Source organism: Epinephelus lanceolatus, chromosome 6, assembly GCF_041903045.1.
Source record: "Epinephelus lanceolatus isolate andai-2023 chromosome 6, ASM4190304v1, whole genome shotgun sequence".
Taxonomy (NCBI): domain Eukaryota; kingdom Metazoa; phylum Chordata; class Actinopteri; order Perciformes; family Serranidae; genus Epinephelus; species Epinephelus lanceolatus.
In genome coordinates this window covers 28,841,281-28,859,685 of record NC_135739.1, presented here as the reverse complement: position 1 = coordinate 28,859,685, position 18,405 = coordinate 28,841,281, and the positions used below count along the sequence as shown (strand labels likewise).

Sequence of the window (18,405 nt, the reverse complement as noted above, 5' to 3'; positions counted from 1 at the left end):
TGTGGGCCTGTCCAAAATTGCAGGAGTACTGGGACAATGTTAAAAGGATAATAGAGTAAATTTTGGATATAAAAATAAAACTTGACCCAAAGTTATTTATTTTGGGCATCCCTTCAGGACTCCAAATGGGGAAAAAGAAAACATATTTACTGAGGACCCTGCTTTTAATAGCCAAAAAAACTATTACGGTATTATGGTTGCAGCCACAACCCCCCAACATAAAACAATGGCAACAAAAGGTGAATGAGGTATATATTATGGAAAAGATTACAGCTGAAATTCAGCTGAAAACTGACTTTTTTATGGAATTATGGTCACCTTGGATGTCAATGCAGAGCTCAAGATTTTTATTAATTTGATGGCATTTGCCACCAAAACTCTGTTCACTGCCAATAATAGGAATGAAAAGAAGGAAAAGGATGGAAGAGAAAAGAGAAAAAAATATATATATAATATGTGGTGTTGAGCCAATTCGTTTTTGTGTTGCTTCTTTTCTTTTTTTTTTTTTTCTCTGTTTTTCTTTCTTGCACAACTAAACGAAGTGCTATGCTACTAATTTAAAATTTTATGGCAGTAATGCTATCAGTGTAAAATATTACTTTTGAGCCCTGTAACTAAAGTAAGGGAAGGAGGGGAAGGAAGAGAGGGAAAGAAAAGGAAAAAAGGAAGAGAAGAAGGAAGGAAGGAAAAAAAAAAGAAATTGTACGAAAAACATAAAATGGTTATATCTTTGTCGCTTGCACACTTACTGTATATTTAGTTTTTTTTTTTGTTTTTTTTTCTCTTTTCGCCTTTTGTTTGTGTGTTTGTTTGTTTTTTAGTACTGGGTATTTGATTTATTGTATCGTTGTTTTTTTCTTTACTTAAATTCATACAAAGTTAAAGAGAAATGCGAAATGCTTATTTGTGAAAAGATGAAGGTATGAATTGCACAGCATAAATAAAAAGTTAAAAAAAATATATATATGAGTATAATAGTATTTTCACTCTGTTCATATGAAGTGACAAATAGTGTCAAGAATGAACAGAGACCTAAAGAGAGTGGTTAAAGTGCTGGCTCCTTTCTCACCTCCACTCACCCGATCAATCATGGTATGAAACGGGTAGGAATGTCAGATTGTTGGTTTCTGAAAGTTCTGGAGGCAGATCCTCCCAATCCAGTATTAGAAAGGTGTAGATGGAGGAGGTTTCCTAAGCTGTAGACCATTCGCCCTAGCCCAAACCATGTCTTTGGCCATATGCTGTAATTTCATTCATAATGAGGACAGGTTTATCTCATATTAAAGCTACAGTTGGTAGCTTTTATAAAAATAACTGTGTCATATTTGCTGAAACTGTCACTGAAAAAAATCATGTCTCTACTCCCCCCCCACTACTCCTAATGGCATTTGCTAGAATCAGATTGTGGTGCGGCAGCAACAATCAGTCAAAGCCAAGGCGTCTCAAGTGCAGCTTTCAGTCATATCAATTGCTCCATGAACTGCAGTCAAACTTGGCAGCGCTGATCAAATATGAATTTAGTCTGTTACTGCATTGCCTTTTTCTTGCCTCATATTTTTTTAGAAACACATTTTAGTGTAAGCTACTGTTACGCTGTAAAATTAGAAAGCCGGTCTGGCTTGTGGGCGAAGCTTGGTTCTCCGTCTAACTGTATTTCCATGGCCAGGTCACAAATTTTCTCATTTTACAGCTGAAAAGTACCTTAAAATATGTTTCTGAAAACATTTGAGGTGAGAAATATGTAATGTAGTTACAGAATCTGAATTTCTATTTGATCAGGGCTGCTTAGTTTGATAGATTAATCGCATTTCACGGAGTAATTGACAGCTGCTTTAGAGACTCCTTGGCTCTGGTTGTTTTTCTTCACACGCAGCAAGGTCATTAGAAGTGCTACATGGCAATAGAGTAGGCAGAGGAGTTGGATTTTCACAGTTTATCTGTCTCATGTAGTGCTGAGTGAATATAGTGACAGTTATAGCAAATATGAAAAAGGCTATTATTTTTTTTATAAAAGTTACCGACTGTGGCTTTAAGAGTTACTTTCCTAATTTTCAGAGAAATTGATGTGTAGTTTTTTAACTAGAAGGCCACAAATCTCTCAGAGTAGACCTTTGTATTTTAATTGTACATTGAGAAAATAAAATGCTGTACTCTGCATTCAGAATGTCAAGAACTGGAAAACTCCCAGTATTCTGAACTGGGAGTGTTCACTTATTATTCCAAGATGGTCAATGCACTGGTTTGTTGGTATGTCAGCAATTCTTCCTGCCAAGTAGGAGATATTATTTGAGTTACAACTCTGAGTTTGGTGTGAACGTTTTCATAAAACAAAATCATGGACAGTAAATCATTACAATACAGTTTCTTTAATTTTTATTCTTACATTTACAATTACAAAGTTTACAGACTTTACAGTTATGCAGAAGAAAAAAACAACTCAGGATTTAGAGCTGGATTGTGGTTATTTTCCTGTTTTACGATGTTTATTTTCATCCTTCACAATTCCCCAACTTCCTCAACTCTCACTTACACCCACATATCTGTTGTCACTTTATCACATCTCCTCCTCATCACTCTACTGCTCTCACTCTCCCTGATCTTCTTCTTCGCTCCCTCTTTGTTCTTCATCAGGTTAAGTTCAACGGCATCGGGTTCAGACAGTCTCTTCGGACCTCCGCTGGAATCGGCCTTCAAGTCCAAAAGCTTTGATGGTCGGGAACAACTCAGAGAGCAGAGCGCTTTTGGTGCAACTGAATGTAAGAGAATATTTTCATTGTCTGTTCATATTGAATATGTATTGGCCCAAATATAAGACCTCCCCTTTTCCAACTGCTTTTTTTTGATGTAAATAAATACTGCCACAATCAGACTAGTCCTGGTGGGAAACGTCCCTGGGAAAAGATGGTCTTTGTCCTTTATCCTCTCACAAAAGTTAAACATCAAATACTAAAATTAAAGGAAAGTCTGGTAATGTACAATGAGTATGACTGTAAAGATTGTTCAAATAAACTGTATATTAAGCCACACTCGAGGGCATGTAAATCAACTTAGTTGCAACCGAGCTGATTTGCTGTCTGATATGATCAAAAAATGGACCCCAAATGTGCAGTATGACTCAGATGACAAGTACTTAATCTCCCCTAAATAAAGACAGGAATCATATCAGTGAGCCACTTCTTAACACAAGAAGGCGAGGTAGATATCCATTGTCTCAAAATAACCCTTTTAGCTATAATCATAAAAAACATTAAAGCCTTCTGGGTCTCATATGGCAGCTTTTAGGGAGCGTTCAGAACATCTCAAAACAGCAAGTACTGTACACAGCCTGGTCCATTAGTTCCCCAATGATTATACTGAGTAAATGAAATATTTCCTCCCAAGCCCAGAAAGGATGAGCTTTTTTTTTCTTTTTTACAATTGTCCTTCGATCCTATTAGGTCCGGCATTCTAAAGTGAACTGGCTGAAGTCTCGCATTAATAGAACGCTCTTTAATCCTCCATCCCTTCATCCCAAAGCTCATCAGATAAAGTCGGAACCAATTTCCTTACTCCAAACCTCCTTCAGATGACTACAACAGATTGGGATATCAGATGTTCACAGACAGGGATGTGAGAGATGTGGTTGTAGGAAGTGTGTTGGAGGGGGTAACGTGTCAAACTGAACAAGAGACTGCTTTACAACGTTTTTAACCTGCAGGAAACAAAAGAAACGGCTATTGGAGAGACCAAATTTAGGCTATAGCTGGACAAAAGAGGCACTCTCTTCCTGTTTATAAAGAGGTCGCTGATTGTGAATCATTTTTTCAGACTCTCTTTGAGGTTTTTGGGTACTTGCTCCGCTCAAAGAGAACACCTGCTTTTATGAATATGTAAATGTGTAGTGCTCAGAATTAATATACCCCCACTCTTCATAAGAAATATCCAGGAAAAAATGTTATATTTGGGGCAATTTGGTAAAATGAGGCTCAGATGTTTGATATTTTGAACTTTTTTGTCCAATTACATTTTTACAAGTTCTCTGTTTACTGCTGGTATTGATAACGTCTGAATTTCTGCATAGTGTTGATACCCTGTAATGTGTTTAATGTGTGTGTCAGATGCCGCTTTCTCGTCTGACTCCTCCTCTCCGGAGAACGTCGAGGACTCCGGCCTGGACTCACCTTCCCATCAGCCCCTTGGGCCCTCCCCTGAGCCAGTGGGTTGGGCGGCTTGGCCTCCTGTGTCACAGAGTAAAGAGCAGACACAAACACTGGGACGACCTCCGGACCCTTTCCTCTCTGCTTTCCGTGACCCCTCCCCTGGTCGGAGCCCTCTCTCGCAGGACGACCCTGCCAGCGTCTGGTCCATCGCCTCATCACGTCCCTCTCGTGTCCCCCCAGACATGGACCCCTCATCCATGCGGTTCCCTGCTTTCTCCCAGTCCCTTCCTCCACCTGAGATGGAGTCATCGGTGTGGAACTGCAAACACATTCCCCCCGAGGACCCCTTCCTCGCTGCGTTTGAGAGGACTGTCACCCAGGAGACTTTAAACCTGTCTGATGCCTGGGCGCGCCCACCACCTCGCACAACCCAGGAGGGCAGGGGGATGGAGGTGCGAGGGGACCCATTCTCCATCGCCCTCGTCGACACTAAGACACTCCCAACCTCTTCCTCCTCCTCTTCTTCCTCCTCCTCCAATCGTAAAGACAGAGACAGGAAACGAGACCAGAGCCTCCCGCCTCCTGTTACTTCTGATGACCCGTTTGCAATCACAATGATTGGCAGCCCAACGCACCAGTCATCGCTGGCTGCAGCAGCTGGGTTAATCCCTGCACACAGCAGCAGCAGCAGCAGCGGCAGCAGTAGTGGTGGTGGCTCTACCAATAGCAATAGGCTGGTACTTGATGTTAATTCAAGCTCTTTGCCTACAGCTCAGCCCAAGAAGGAGCTGATGCACTGGAACTCTGTCCACAACCCGTTTAGTGAAAGTGTCTCTGGGACGCTGAGCAGCTCCAAAACACAGGAGGGAGGAGGGAAAGGAGAGGGAGGGGGAGGAGGAGGAGGAGGAGGGGAGAGGAGGAAACATCGATCATCAGAGAGTGAGCCACGCAGGAACGCCCCTCCACTCACGAGGCATTCGGGACCACAGGAGGATCTGTGTTTTTCCACAGACAAAGATCAAGACTGCCTGGATCTGAACACTCAGATATCGTGCAGTATCACCTCTCACAAGGGTACTGATTTCTTTTTTCTTTTCTGGCATTCAATTTTTTTATTGAGACAGGCTGCAAGTCGATCTTTACTCATTATGACAGGGTTTCATGAGCAGACATGATTAATAAACAGGGTGTAGAAAATACATAAATAGATAAAAGGTACATGCAAAAGTGAGACACCCTGTCAACAATATGATGAAATGAAAAGAAAACCTGTCACATTCACAGGAGGTTCTTAGCTATGATTGAAATCTAAAAATCACGCGTCCCAACATGAAATCATTTCCTCCAAACTAAGAGTCCAAGGATGCTATCTCTACCCTACAAATGAGGTACAGTCCAAGCCACACTATATCAAGTAGAAGCCTTCAAGCATAAGTGCTGCAATGCTCAGTTGCATCAGACTTAAGTCAATCGAGAGATAAAGAGGGAGGAAGAAAGAATGTATTTGGTGAGTAAGAGGTAGGCCTTCATACGATTTGTAATGACAGAGCATGATTCTGACGACTGAATGGAGTTCAGTGCCTCGTTCCACCACCGAGTGAGCAGCAGTAGAAGTTTTAAAGTGACTGTTTGATTACTAGGTGTTCATTTGCAGATTGTAATGAATGAAAGAGAGTCCAGGTTGGTGGATGTCATGCTAGTGGGTGCTCTATAAGCAAGCATTAATGACTTGACTTTAATGTGACTAGCAACAGAGCCAGTGGAGAGTAATGACGAGTGGAGTGACATTTTGGACCATTTACAGAGGTTGCATGTTCAGAGGGGCATTACAGTAGTCAAGGCCAGTGAAAGGTAGACTCTATAGGAAAAAGAGAAGCTACTGAGCTCACCTCAGGCACACTGCCGTCGAGCCAAGCATATATGGTTAAACACCATAAAAGGAGAACATCGACCACCTTCGTTCCACACTGAGTCTTTGTCATGGTGTGACTGGGGGAAAAAAAATCAACGAAAACGGGAAGTTGTCCTTTCTCATATAGTCAACTATTAGCCAGGCTAAACTACATCAAAATATCATACAGTAAATATACCACAAGTTGGCTATCGTGGAAAATAAGTTAATATTCTCAGTAAAAATTAAAACCATAACAATAAAATGACCTGAAGTTAGATTCACTGAGTTTTTACTGTTTTCCAAAACCTTCCAAAACCAACCATAGTAACTGTAAAACATACACATTATGAACTGTTTAGTATTCTAGATCTGCCTCCTTGATAAATCAGAGGTCAAACCATCGACCCAGGAAACACTTTCACATACGATGCAGAAAAACTCTTCTACACTTCACTTAAATTCTGACTGCTAATAAAAGCTCACCTCTGAACTGAGACAGCATTTTTAATTAGTCAACATGAAGCCTAATCTTCCTATCGGGGGCCTGCCTGCTCAGTTGTTCATAAGGGCTTATTCAGCTAAACCTTCTTTTATTAGTTGATAAATTAGCTGCAAGGACTTCTTTCTTTGTTAGAATTAAATATGCATATTACCTGGATGATGACAGAAACTATTAGCTCAGATCGTTTAATGGTTATTAGTTCACCAAGGGTCTATTTACTCACGTGCTGTCAGGGTGAGGATGATTGACTGGTTTGAGGGCTGATTAATTTGTGAATTGACAGGAACTATTTTGATAATTTATTAATAATTGACAATTTGTCAGGCAGAATTGCCAACAGTTATCTGGTTGAAGACTTCAGGAAATTGTGGGGAAAAAATGTTTGTTATATCTGCTATTTTCTGACAGTTTTTGAAGAAATAATAAATTAATCAACTGATCAGTGATTATCATCAAAAACAATTATTAATTGCAGCTGTAACTTACTATGTTTAGATTATTAATAATATGAAAAATAGTCATTTCGGGGCATCGGTGGCTTAGTGGTAGAGCAGGCACCCCATGTACAAGGCTGTTGCCGCAGCAGCCCGGGTTCGAATCCAGCCTGTGGCCCCTTGCTGCATGTCATTCCCCCTCTCTCTCTCCCCCTTCACGCTTACCTGTCCTGTCCATTAAAGGCAAAATGGCCCAAAAAATATCTTAAAGAAAAATACTCATTTCATCATAGTTGCTTAGATCTTTAAAGAAATATATATCAAAGTACATTTTTAATGTCTGAGTCTGCATATTCCCATATATAATTATTTTTCTCAGTAGAGACATTGCAGTTACTTTAAAGTTCTTACACTCCACTACGTCCCATTGACAAGTACATCGGGTCAAAACTCTGACTGTAAAAGATAAATAAAGAAACCAAAGAAATCCTAAACATTGTCGATCCCTTCTACTCACTTTATTAACAGGTAAATCACTTTTTAATCAGATAAAATTCAGATTATATCATGAATTCAAATTATGAAATGTTGCTCGTAAACAGAGTGTGAGGGATGCAGAATTTTTTTGTTCTTTTCTCATAAAGAGGAAAATTTCTGAAGAATATTCAGATACCAACAGCATGCTAAATCCCTCAATTAATCCAATACAAATAAAATGTTTTTAGGTTTAGTGCCAGCTTGTGTTTGGCAGCGCGTCTCTCTCAGCTCGTCTCCGGCTGTTCTGAACACGACTTCTGACTGATTTCAGAGGATGTCTGTCTCCTATAATCTTGTTTCGCTGTGTGATTTCAGATTTGGCTTTTAGTCATCTTGTGTGTCTATGTGTTTGAAAGGGTCCAAGCATAACTTCAGACAGGACACAGCTGAAGTGGTCGCAGCTGCTCCTCAGAGAGCGGCCCGGGCCAAGAGGACCTCAGGCCAACTCAGCGGCTGCGAGAGAGTGAGTTAATAATCATTCTTTTATTGATACAACTGTGTTAAATATCACAAACAACTTTAATCCTGAAGTCTCATTTATTTTTCCCCACAAGAGCTTCCTAAATACTTTGTTGTTTTAGATGTGAAGGGCATCAAAAATTAGAGAAAGCTGTCAGTGATTGCAGATAATTGTTTGCTGCAGGAATTTTATTTTAGCCCTATTTGAGTCAAACTCACTCTGATACTGTGATACTGTAAATATCACCTTTAAAATGGTTTTCATGTTTCAAAATTGTATCATATTATCAAATTCATGTAAAGAGTATAATTGATGAAATTCCCTCCTCAATATAAATGTTTGAGCATCGTCTCTATGAAAACAGTAACCAGTATTAATTCAGCTTTGTCCCTGTGTTTCAGTCCCGGTCCCTGTGCTCTTCCCCGCTGCCAGAGCCCAGCCCTTCCCTCACCTCCTCCTCATCCTCTAGCCCCAGTGAGTGGGGGCCTCAGGCCAGGGACAATGACTGGGCGAGTCAGAACCGAGCGCCCAGTCCTGCCAGGGCAGGCCAATCCTCACCGCTGCCCTACCAGCACCAGGACCATCAACAAAGACAGTGTAAGCCTCAGCACGTGAATACAGTTATGCTACAGAATGGAGAGACAGATGAATCATTTGAGAGTTTGGAAAATACACTTATTAGCTTTCCTGAAGAGAGTTAGATGAAAATATTGATACCACTCTCATGTCTGTACGCTTAATGTGAAGAGGTGACAGTTAGCTAAGCATAGTGACAAGAAGCAGAGGGAAGGGAAACAACATCCCTGCATCCAAGAAATAATTTGTCTCATAACTCCCCAGAAAAAATGCAATTTAATGAAATGGTTAAACAAAACACAACATGTTCATTAATGAGAAGGTGTTGGCCCGCAGATTTTGTTACCTGAAAAAGTCAGGTTAGCTGTTTCCAGTATTTGTGCGAAGCTAGGCAGCTGCTGCCTTTAGTTTCATATTTACTGTACAGACCTGAGAATGGTATCGATATTGTCATCTGACTCTCTGCAAGAAAAGCATTTCCCAAAATGTTGGATTACTACTTTAAACATGACTTGAATGATGTAAAACCAGCTATGTATTAACAGCATGACTCGGTTTTATCACCTCTGTTCTCTGCAGTGCACCTGTCACGAGGCCCCAGCCCCATTTCCCTCAGCACACAGGAGGCCTGGCCAGTGGCAGCAGCCATAACAGAATATATAAATGCCTACTTTAAAGGTGGACAACACAACCGGTGAGCATGACAATACCTTTTTTTAAAAAAAAAAAAAAAAAAAGAAGAAGATCACAAAAAAACTAATCTTAAAGGGGAACTACTCGCTTTTACACATCACAGTCTGTTGAATAAAGTTGTTTAAAGCCTTTCATGGCTACAGAGGGAGGTAGGTGAAGATAAATTGTCTCAAGTGATGTCTCCAACTGAACTGTCTGTGGTTGAGTTGCATTGTGGGTAATGTAGGCGGCAGATGTTTGACAAGGAAGAAGAAGAGTACATAGAATATGAAAAGATATCTCTGGTTCTGCTGCATCAATTTTGATGCTTTTTTTAACTGTCCATTTTGAGTCTGACAATCTTTAAGGAGTGTGATGCCAAATCAGTGGAGTGGTTTTTTTAAAGGTGTACTTTAGTGATTGAGTATTGCATTACCATAAAGATGGGGGACTTGTGAAAGGAAGACGAAGGAAAAAAAGGTCAGAATCAAAGCAGCAGAGGCAGAAATATCCCAACTTTATTGCAGAATGCAGTTGATTGCATCTTCCTCTGTCTGAGAATCACCCATGTCTTTGACACCCAGTTTGTAGCCCAGGCTTTCTGTTCAGAATGTCGTGAAATCATTAGGATTATTACCTGACTTTGAAAAGCCTCCTCCAGTGCCTTGTAGGGCATTATTCAATGCTCTGCGTCAGCTGAGGAGCACTTTTGTTGACAGGGATGTGTAAAATGTGAGTTCCTATTTAATGACATCTATAATGCCTATTAGTTGTACTCTTGTTAATTTAAACTCTGTGCGTTTCCTTCGTTCTCCAGCTGTCTGGTGAAGATCACGGGCGACCTGACGATGTCCTTCCCTGCCGGCATCACCCGGATCTTCACAGCCAACCCCAACGCTCCCGTGCTCAGCTTCAGGCTTGTCAACATCTCAAGGATTGATCACTTCCTGCCAAATCAAAAGCTGCTCTACAGGTCAGCTGCCCTCTGCATGTTGAGTCACAACTGTGTTCAATGACTATAATGTGATCCTTGACGTCATGTCTCTGTATCTCTACAGTGATCCATCTCAGAGCGACCCAGACACCAGAGACTTCTGGTTCAACATGCAAGCTCTGCAGCTCTACCTGCAGAGAGAGGCTGAACTCAACCCTCAGGCCTCGTACTACAACGTTGGTCTGCTCAAGTATCAGGTCAGGATTTCAAATGAGTATTCTCCATTACTGATACTTTAATCTATCTTTGTAGACGAATGTAACATTTCTGCTGTGCTCTGACTGCAGGACTCTATGTTATGGTTAATAAGAAGTGTATTAACTCAAACCTGCTCTGGACTCTTAATTTAACATCAACTCAGTTAAACTTCAAAAGTCTCCGCTGCTTTCTCAGGTGTCGTCTCAGGACCCGGGTAGAGCTCCCCTTCTGCTGTCTGCGGAGTGTCAGCGCAGCGGCACCGTGACCCGGGTGTCTTTGGATTACCACTGCTGCCCCGCCACCGCGCCCTCCACCCAGCTCGCCGCTGTCCAGGTGCTGCTGCCATTAGACCACACTGCCACAGACCTGCAGTGCCAGCCACCCGCCTCCTGGTGAGTGATGATGTGGTAATGGACGGATAATAAGCAGCTTCTGTTGACTGTCAACTGTCAGTCGCCTGTAACCGGTTTAGCAGGAGTCTGCCCTGATATTTACTAGATTCATATAATCAACAAGATTATTTGTATTGTGCAAATAGAATTAGAAATGAACCATGTAATCATAATATGTGAGTTATGAAACCACATAGCTGTTATCACAGTTGAATATATTTTAATAGTGCACATATAAGGGCTGCAGCTAAACAGTTTATTTATCAAGAAACAATCCTGATTCTGACCAGATAAAGAGTCTACAGTCATCGTAACAGTTTTGAGTTAAAGGGGAACTAATGTTTTTTTCAACCTGGGCCCTATTTTCCGATCTACTTTTGTCTAAATAAGTGATAGGATGTTCAATATTTGACATTTCTCCAGTACGAAGCTAGGGCTGACCTGCCTGCAGCCCGTGAGCGCGCGCTATATTAAATAATAGGGCACTCAGACAGCGTCAAACAACGTCAGAATACATCCACCAAAAGTGCATTTTTTTCACACAGATCTCGGATTGTTAGTATAATTATCCGACAACATAACAGAAAGGAGAAATGAACATCTGTGTTTACCTTTAGCTGGATTCGGACATGTTCCTTTGCCTGTTGCTGCTCCCTCTCTCTCCTCGTCCGCTCTTCAATTTCAATGAGCTCTGCATCCGTGTACGTCCGTGTACTCCGTGTTCAAATAAATACGGGCAGTCATCAAATTAAAATGGCTCATCCAGATCCAGTTGGTCAAAATTGGGTAAAAATTCAGCCATGACTACTCCAAACAGAGTAACTCCTTGCGTTTGTAAGGTCACTCCAGCGGTAACTTCCTGCAACAACAACCTTCTCAGTTTAGTGCATAAGCATGCTATCATCTGCTAGTTAGCACAAAACACAAAAGTATACCTTTCTTTTTACTTACAGTAGTTACTGCAGCTGCTCTTACAAAGTACGCACAGTTGAATGCAGTATGCACACAATCAGGATGTACTGCTTTGTCATAACACTGCACCCTGCTCGTTGACCCTTTTGCTCATATATGTGTTAATTTGGATATAAATCAAAACATCATCTGCCAAGCTGGTCAGAGACGGAGGTCAACCTGGAGAGGTCTGCTGTTTTTACTTTTTAGTGCATATGGTTGTAACTCTTAAGTTATGACTGCATTCATCAAAGATTCTAACATATATTCACAACAGTAAAATTACATCTGCATTTGTCTGTCATTGTTATAAATATTACCTATAACAAAAGGACATAACTATGAATATAATTATTTTGTTCATTTAAATACCGGTAATTACTATTCCTATTAATAGTATTTGACTGGTCACCAGTTGCTTGAATGCACTGGCAGCCATCTTTGCAGCTTCTGACAGCTGTCAACAAGCTGTAAAGCTGTCATCTGTTTGCAGCTCAGTCGATGTGATGTATCTTTCACTGCACAGAGGATTGTGGTTCAAAATAGCTAGAAAAGCATGCTGGTTTGTGTTGTGCCCAGATACAGAAGAACGTTCTAGAAATTTTGGCATACTGCATTTGACAATGTTGAATGTTTTTCTGGCACAATATGTAGTATGGTATTGTGGGTATTGGAATGCGCAGAAAACACAGCTGAGGCTGATGAGACTGTCGCTAGTTTTGCAGGTATTTGGTGATAAACCAAAATATTGGTCCAATTAAAATGGAATGATGATGCTGGAGGAAAAATTAAAGGATCATTAAAGTGATTACAAATTAATCCTGATGGGGAACATGACTGATTTTACCAAATTTCATGGCAGTCCATCTAATAGTTGTTGAGCTGTCTCACTCAGGGAATACCAAAGTCATTATGGTTCATCCTCTGAGGAACACGAATACCTGTACAAAATATCATGGCAGTCTGGGCCAAAGTGGTGAACTGAATGACCCATAGTTTCACCCCTGGGACTGCTAAAAAACACCAATCATTTTTTGTTTCTAGCTTCTCAAAATTGAGGATATGTTGTTGTTGTTTTATTGTTGTCTATGTTTTTTGTGTTACTATCTAAATTGGTAATCTAGAACAAAACTGTTCTGATGGGCACTTTGTAGTATTTTCTGATATTCTACAGTATACACTAAGTGATTAATGAAAAACACTTGATAATCAACGGTAACATGCGATTTAAAAATGTGAGGATGACTGTAATGCAGAACAGGGAAAAGGTGGAGACGAAAGGCCTTTTGACTCTGAAACTTTAGTCTGTCTTTAAAGTTTTTCGGAAGAGGTTTGATATTCTGCGTTTTTTCTCAGCCCTTAAAAGCCTTTAAAAGGGTGTCTGACCCAGAAGCAGTGAAGAAAATGTCTCGTGACCTGCGGGACACATTCATCTACAACAAGAGAGAGGAACAGAGTGCACAGTATCACTTCACAACTCAGATAACACCTACTCTCAGCAGGTCAGATAGTAACATTCAGGTGGATGATGATGACGAGGAGGAGGATGTCATTGAGGATTAAGACTGCATACAGACAGAGAGGGACGTGGTGTGCAAAGGCCTGAAGAAGCAGGTTAGGCTGCACTGACTATTAATTTGTCCCCTGCAGGAACGCTGAGGAAAGACGGCTGCTGTGGAAACTCCCCAACCTCTCCCCGACCAATCACAGCAAAGGTCAGAGCTCTGCTGCTTTCGTTTTGCCTCTTTGCTTTTATTTCTTTACTCCTCATTGAACAAGGAAACCTACTCACAGAGATGCACATACTCACACGCTGACATCCATCTAGCTGACAGCCTGTTTTGTGTCTATCATAAGCAGACATCTGATTCTTCGATTTGCCTCCTCATTAAATACAGTGCCAGAACTTTCTACTTCATTTCCTCCTTGTTGGGCTTACATCTCCACATTGTGTCAGACAAATGTAGAAATGAGTAATTAAGATCTCTGCACTCCACATCCTTTTCTTTTTAAAAAGCCAAAGTCTGAAGGCGTATCATTACCTTTTTAACAGCAGCATTAGCATTTGAACGTGGCAGCTGCTCTCATCCGGCGACACAAAGACAAGCATGAAATGTTCCTCTTTTATTTTGTGTCAAATTGATTGTTGCTCATATTTCACGACGCTAATGGCGCACAGATAAGAGACGGCGTATAAAAGAATCTTTCAAGGCTCTAATTTAAGATGGGGAAAGTCTAAAATTAAATCAAACTGGAGCTCAAGGTTTCCTTCACCTGCATGCTTCTTTGTATCAGACACCCACATTGCTTCTTTTTATTTTGCTCTTTTTTTCTTGTGATGATATATTATTACCTCGATGTGAAGCTGCAGAAAAAGAAAGACTATTCACAGCCTTCAGTGATGGATTGGATGTTAAAATGTTTATAGTTAGAGGACTTCTCTGGTTTATAAGCCAATGACAAAGCACTGAAAGGTCACCATAACTCCTCCCTGCCTCTTCTGAAAAATCTGCTTCTTTTATCACTACAATGTTAAAGTGCTGCTCTACATGAATAATGTGTGGCAGTGTTGGGTCAATAATTAATTCATTTTCCTGGGCGTCTTGTAAACTGAAGCAGCCACATTGGACAAGACATTTCTCAGCTTGACGACGATTGAGAAGAAGCTGTACAGTATCCTAAATCTTCTCAGCATTTCTACTCAAATTCCTTTTTATGCTGCATGTCTTTATCACACATCATAAATCTATGAATGTGGAGTGTTTGTGGCATTTCCAAAGATGATAAGACTCCTCGGTTAAGGCGGAGCTAAATGTGGTTGAAAAAGGAAAGTTTTTTTTGATGTCTTGATAACAGCAGTAACATGGCTGTATTTCAGTGTGAAGCTCATGATGTTGAAACTGCTGTCGAACTGTTAAATGTAATGTAGATGGCTAACATAACGTCTTGTTTTGTTATTGCTGTGAAGTGGTGTTCCTCATGTCTCTGTGTCTCTCTGCCTGTCGGTGGTGTCCCAGGCTCAGGGACTCTGTGTGCCAGCTGGCAGTGCCTGGAGGTCCCCCGAGGCCCTCCACCCAGCCTGGCTGTTCAGTTTGTGGGCTCCGGGGCCTCGCTGTCGGGCATGGACGTGGAGCTGGTGGGCAGCCGCTACCGCATGTCTCTGGTCAAGAAGAGATTCGCCACAGGTGACACTGAACAGACACTCAGACATATGACGTGTGTATTTATCCCCCTGAGATGCGGGAATGTGCCTTGTGTTATCAACTTTTTGTGACATACTATACTATGACTTTTTTTATGACATACTATATTATGACCTTTTTTATGACTTTTTTTATGACATACTATACTATGACTTTTATGACTTTAATGACATACTATACTACTTTTTATGACTTTAATGACATAATATACTATGACCTTTTTTATGACTTTTTATGACATACTATACTATGACCTTTTTTTGTCTTTTTAATGGCATACTATACAGAACTATGACTTTTTATGACATACCATACTATGACCTCTTTATGACGTTTTATGACATACTATACTATGACTTTTTTATGATATACTTTACTATAACTTTTTTTATCAACAACTGTTTTAGAACATTATGACTTTATGACATACTACACTTTATTACAAAATGTAATGACATACTTTACTATGGCTTTTTAAAATTGCTTTATATGACATACTATAACTTTTTTTTTTAAATAACATTTCTGACATACTATAATATGACTTCTTTATTAACCTATTTGGCTTATTTTGGCTGTGCATTTCCTTTTTGTTTTACAGGGAAGTACATGGCCGGCTGCTCGTTGTGAATCGTGTAAAGGACCATTGCTGCAGGTTCAGAGGACTTCACACTTTTTCTCAAGTCAACAGCCAGACAGAAGGAGAGATTATTCCTGGTAAGACATTAAAACTGAGGACTGACATCTCAGCCTTGAAGGACAATGTGCACTTACTTCTGACAGTGTCCTGCTGTTCTAGGACCAAGCCTTTTCTTCTTCTTTTCCTCTAATTTAAGTTGTGTGTGTGTGTGTGTGTGTGTGTTGTACACTCAGTCCTGCCTTTAGCAGGAGCCAGGAAGATAGCTCTTTTTCTATTCAATCTCCTCTGTTCATTGTGCTCTGAGACTGCAAACTGAGGTAGATGTCAGAACTTTTCTTAAATTATAGAGGAAAGGAAAATAAAGTAAGTCTGGAACTGAGTTGCCATGGAAACTAGGATTTTTCAATTATGTAAATACTATATGGAATAAATCTCTAGAGCATCTCAAAAGATCAAATGAGTCACTTGTGAGTAAAGATCTTCTACCAAACCTTAGAAAATGCAATGTTTGTAAATCTGCTGTTTGTTCCAAATAGAGGTTTTGTGATGTTGATGTTTGATAAAAATAAATGTGCTCAAACATTTTGGTGTACACCAATTTATTACACATTGTGACCAAGTACAAAATACAGCTGAACTATGCAGTTTATTACAGACCATCATCTGTCCTTAGGATAGTTAAAGTGTAGTCAAGAACAGGTTTAAAAATGCACAAAAATAAGGGTTCAGTATACTTGTAAGAAGAACCAAATCTAGTTCAATAAAAAATAATCCTCCGCCAAAAATCTAAAACAGCCTTACAAAACATTACAAAGTACACACAGAAATTACTTTTTTTTTCTCCAAAGCACTTGAAGGCAAATTACTGTGACAGGCACAAGTTACAAAAAGCCTTAAATAACTCAAGCTCAAGGATTCTCATTGCTACAACAAAATCATCTGAGGGGAAAAATAAATCAACCAAACCAATTTTCAACACAAAGCTGATGTCAATCAAATCAGAATAGTTCATATAAATAGGAATTTCTCTTGTGACAGTTTAATAGCGTACTCGGGTGCAGTAACGCCACAGTAATAATTGAATTTTACACATTGAACAATTGAGATTGAAAACAAATTTATCACACACGCCAGTCTAATCAATTACACATCAAAGCATTTTCTTCTGATACAACGTGACCAACCAAGTACAGTGTGAGGAGAGAGATTAGGCAAAGACTGAAGGCCACAGAGCACACACTTTCTACATCATACAAAGATATATATTTATATATATATTTATATATATAATTTATTATGGACAAACTCCCCAAATAACACACTGTATATTTCTATCTAATTCAAACAGAACATAAGACTTTAATCTGAGTAACAGCATGAGGTCAAAGTATCTGAAGTCGGGGAGCGTGTGCCGGCTCAGATGCCAACGAGATCCTCTTTCTGTCTAAGAGTTTTGGTTTTACAGGTCCAACGCTCTAACATATATTGATTTATCTTCCGAAGATGAAATGTATAACCACTTTTTTTTTAATCACAAAATGAGGCTCAATGAGACAGACCAGATTCCAGTTTAGGTTGTAATATCCTATATCCATTAAGTCGATTATTTTTTATTCCCAACTCTGTGGCAGTTGAGTGAACCCCCACAGGTCTGCACATATGAGTCATTGCATCAGGACTTACTCTGTGGATCCGTGCAGCACACGGAGGAGCTGTCACAGGATTTAAACCATTTGTGGACAACTATTTACATGAAATGAAACAGGATTGAGAGACACAGACTGCAACAGTGGCTACATTTGTTTTTTAATACTTGCCTCATGTCATCTGAGCCGAACAGCATAGAAATCTATTGAGGTAAACAAACCAACATCTTACACAGCCAAGGTAACATATGACTGAGGGAAAGGTCCTTTGGGTCAGTAGGTTGCATGTTGTTTTTATTTTTATTTTCTTTGTTGTGTGTGTTTGCTGCGAGCTGCAGCAGAGGCAACAAGGAGTATACACACCTACACCTAATCAATGTTAAAGGTGCTTTGAATGTCTGAGGTTTGGAGACGATACATTCATACTGCGGTAGAGGCACAGCTGAGGGACAGATTGACATCTGTAGTGGTGGTTTTAAAGTTAGTGATCTAAGGCACTCAAATGACACTATGGCACAGCTAGTTAAGAAAAAAAAGAAAAAAAAAAAAGAGAAGACTCACAAACACCACATACCACCACTCAAGGTTACACATCCAATAAAAAGGTACTGCACAAAGTCATTCACAGTTGCAACAAAAACGGAAAGAAAATCAGACCTGTGTTACACCCCTGTGAGTAAAAAAAACAAAACAAAACAAAAACAGATGTGAGCTTCCTGAAAGAAAAATCACTGTCCTTATAAACGCTAGTGAGGGGAGGACTGACACTGCTACTTTCTTCTCTATGTACATTGCACACACTGACTGCAGAAGGACGCAGTGTGCTCGGCCCAAAAAAGCCGCTGCGTCCCGAAGGGCCCCGAAGCCACTTTAGTGTCACCTTTTCAGGGAGAGATGCTGGTCGTAGTGGCTTTCAATCCGGCCCCTTTCAGACCAGACTCACATCTCCTGCAGTGGGTGGCTCATTTCAATCCTCTCTCTTTTCACTGCAGGTTCAGTAGGCCCTCTGGATGCGTCAGCATCACTGCCCAGGTCACTCATCTCATCAGAGAAGGATGCATCTAGAGGCACAGGGAGAAAGGGAACAGTTGGAGTTTAGTATTAGGATGAGAGCTGACATTTGACCGTTCACATTACTAACCAGTGTGGGATTATAAGAAGCATAAA

General features: G+C 40.3%; 2 protein-coding genes across 8 annotated transcripts in view; one reads left to right on the top strand and one right to left on the bottom strand.

The window, feature by feature from the left end:
* The window catches only part of fcho1 (FCH and mu domain containing endocytic adaptor 1), an 88,276-nt gene that overhangs the window by 68,527 nt on the left and 1,344 nt on the right, over positions 1-18,405 (top strand). For 2 of the 3 annotated variants that reach the window (XM_033622846.2, XM_033622845.2), the window contains exons 17-27: positions 2,632-2,756; positions 4,098-5,213; positions 7,863-7,969; positions 8,368-8,563; positions 9,122-9,236; positions 10,032-10,187; positions 10,273-10,405; positions 10,602-10,798; positions 13,400-13,464; positions 14,767-14,934; positions 15,554-16,172. In XM_033622846.2, coding sequence (XP_033478737.2) covers positions 2,632-2,756; positions 4,098-5,213; positions 7,863-7,969; positions 8,368-8,563; positions 9,122-9,236; positions 10,032-10,187; positions 10,273-10,405; positions 10,602-10,798; positions 13,400-13,464; positions 14,767-14,934; positions 15,554-15,582 — 2,407 coding nt within the window. In that variant the 3' untranslated portion in view covers positions 15,583-16,172. Of the gene's footprint in view, positions 1-2,631; positions 2,757-4,097; positions 5,214-7,862; positions 7,970-8,367; positions 8,564-9,121; positions 9,237-10,031; positions 10,188-10,272; positions 10,406-10,601; positions 10,799-13,399; positions 13,465-14,766; positions 14,935-15,553; positions 16,173-18,405 lie in introns of those variants that run through there. The other variant, XR_004501469.2, reaches the window with a different exon arrangement.
* The window catches only part of rfx2 (regulatory factor X, 2 (influences HLA class II expression)), a 28,933-nt gene continuing 26,702 nt past the window's right edge, over positions 16,175-18,405 (bottom strand). For all 5 annotated transcript variants that reach the window (XM_033622847.2, XM_033622849.2, XM_033622850.2 and 2 more), the window contains one exon: positions 16,175-18,299. In XM_033622847.2, coding sequence (XP_033478738.1) covers positions 18,178-18,299 — 122 coding nt within the window. In that variant the 3' untranslated portion in view covers positions 16,175-18,177. The remainder of the gene's footprint in view (positions 18,300-18,405) is intronic.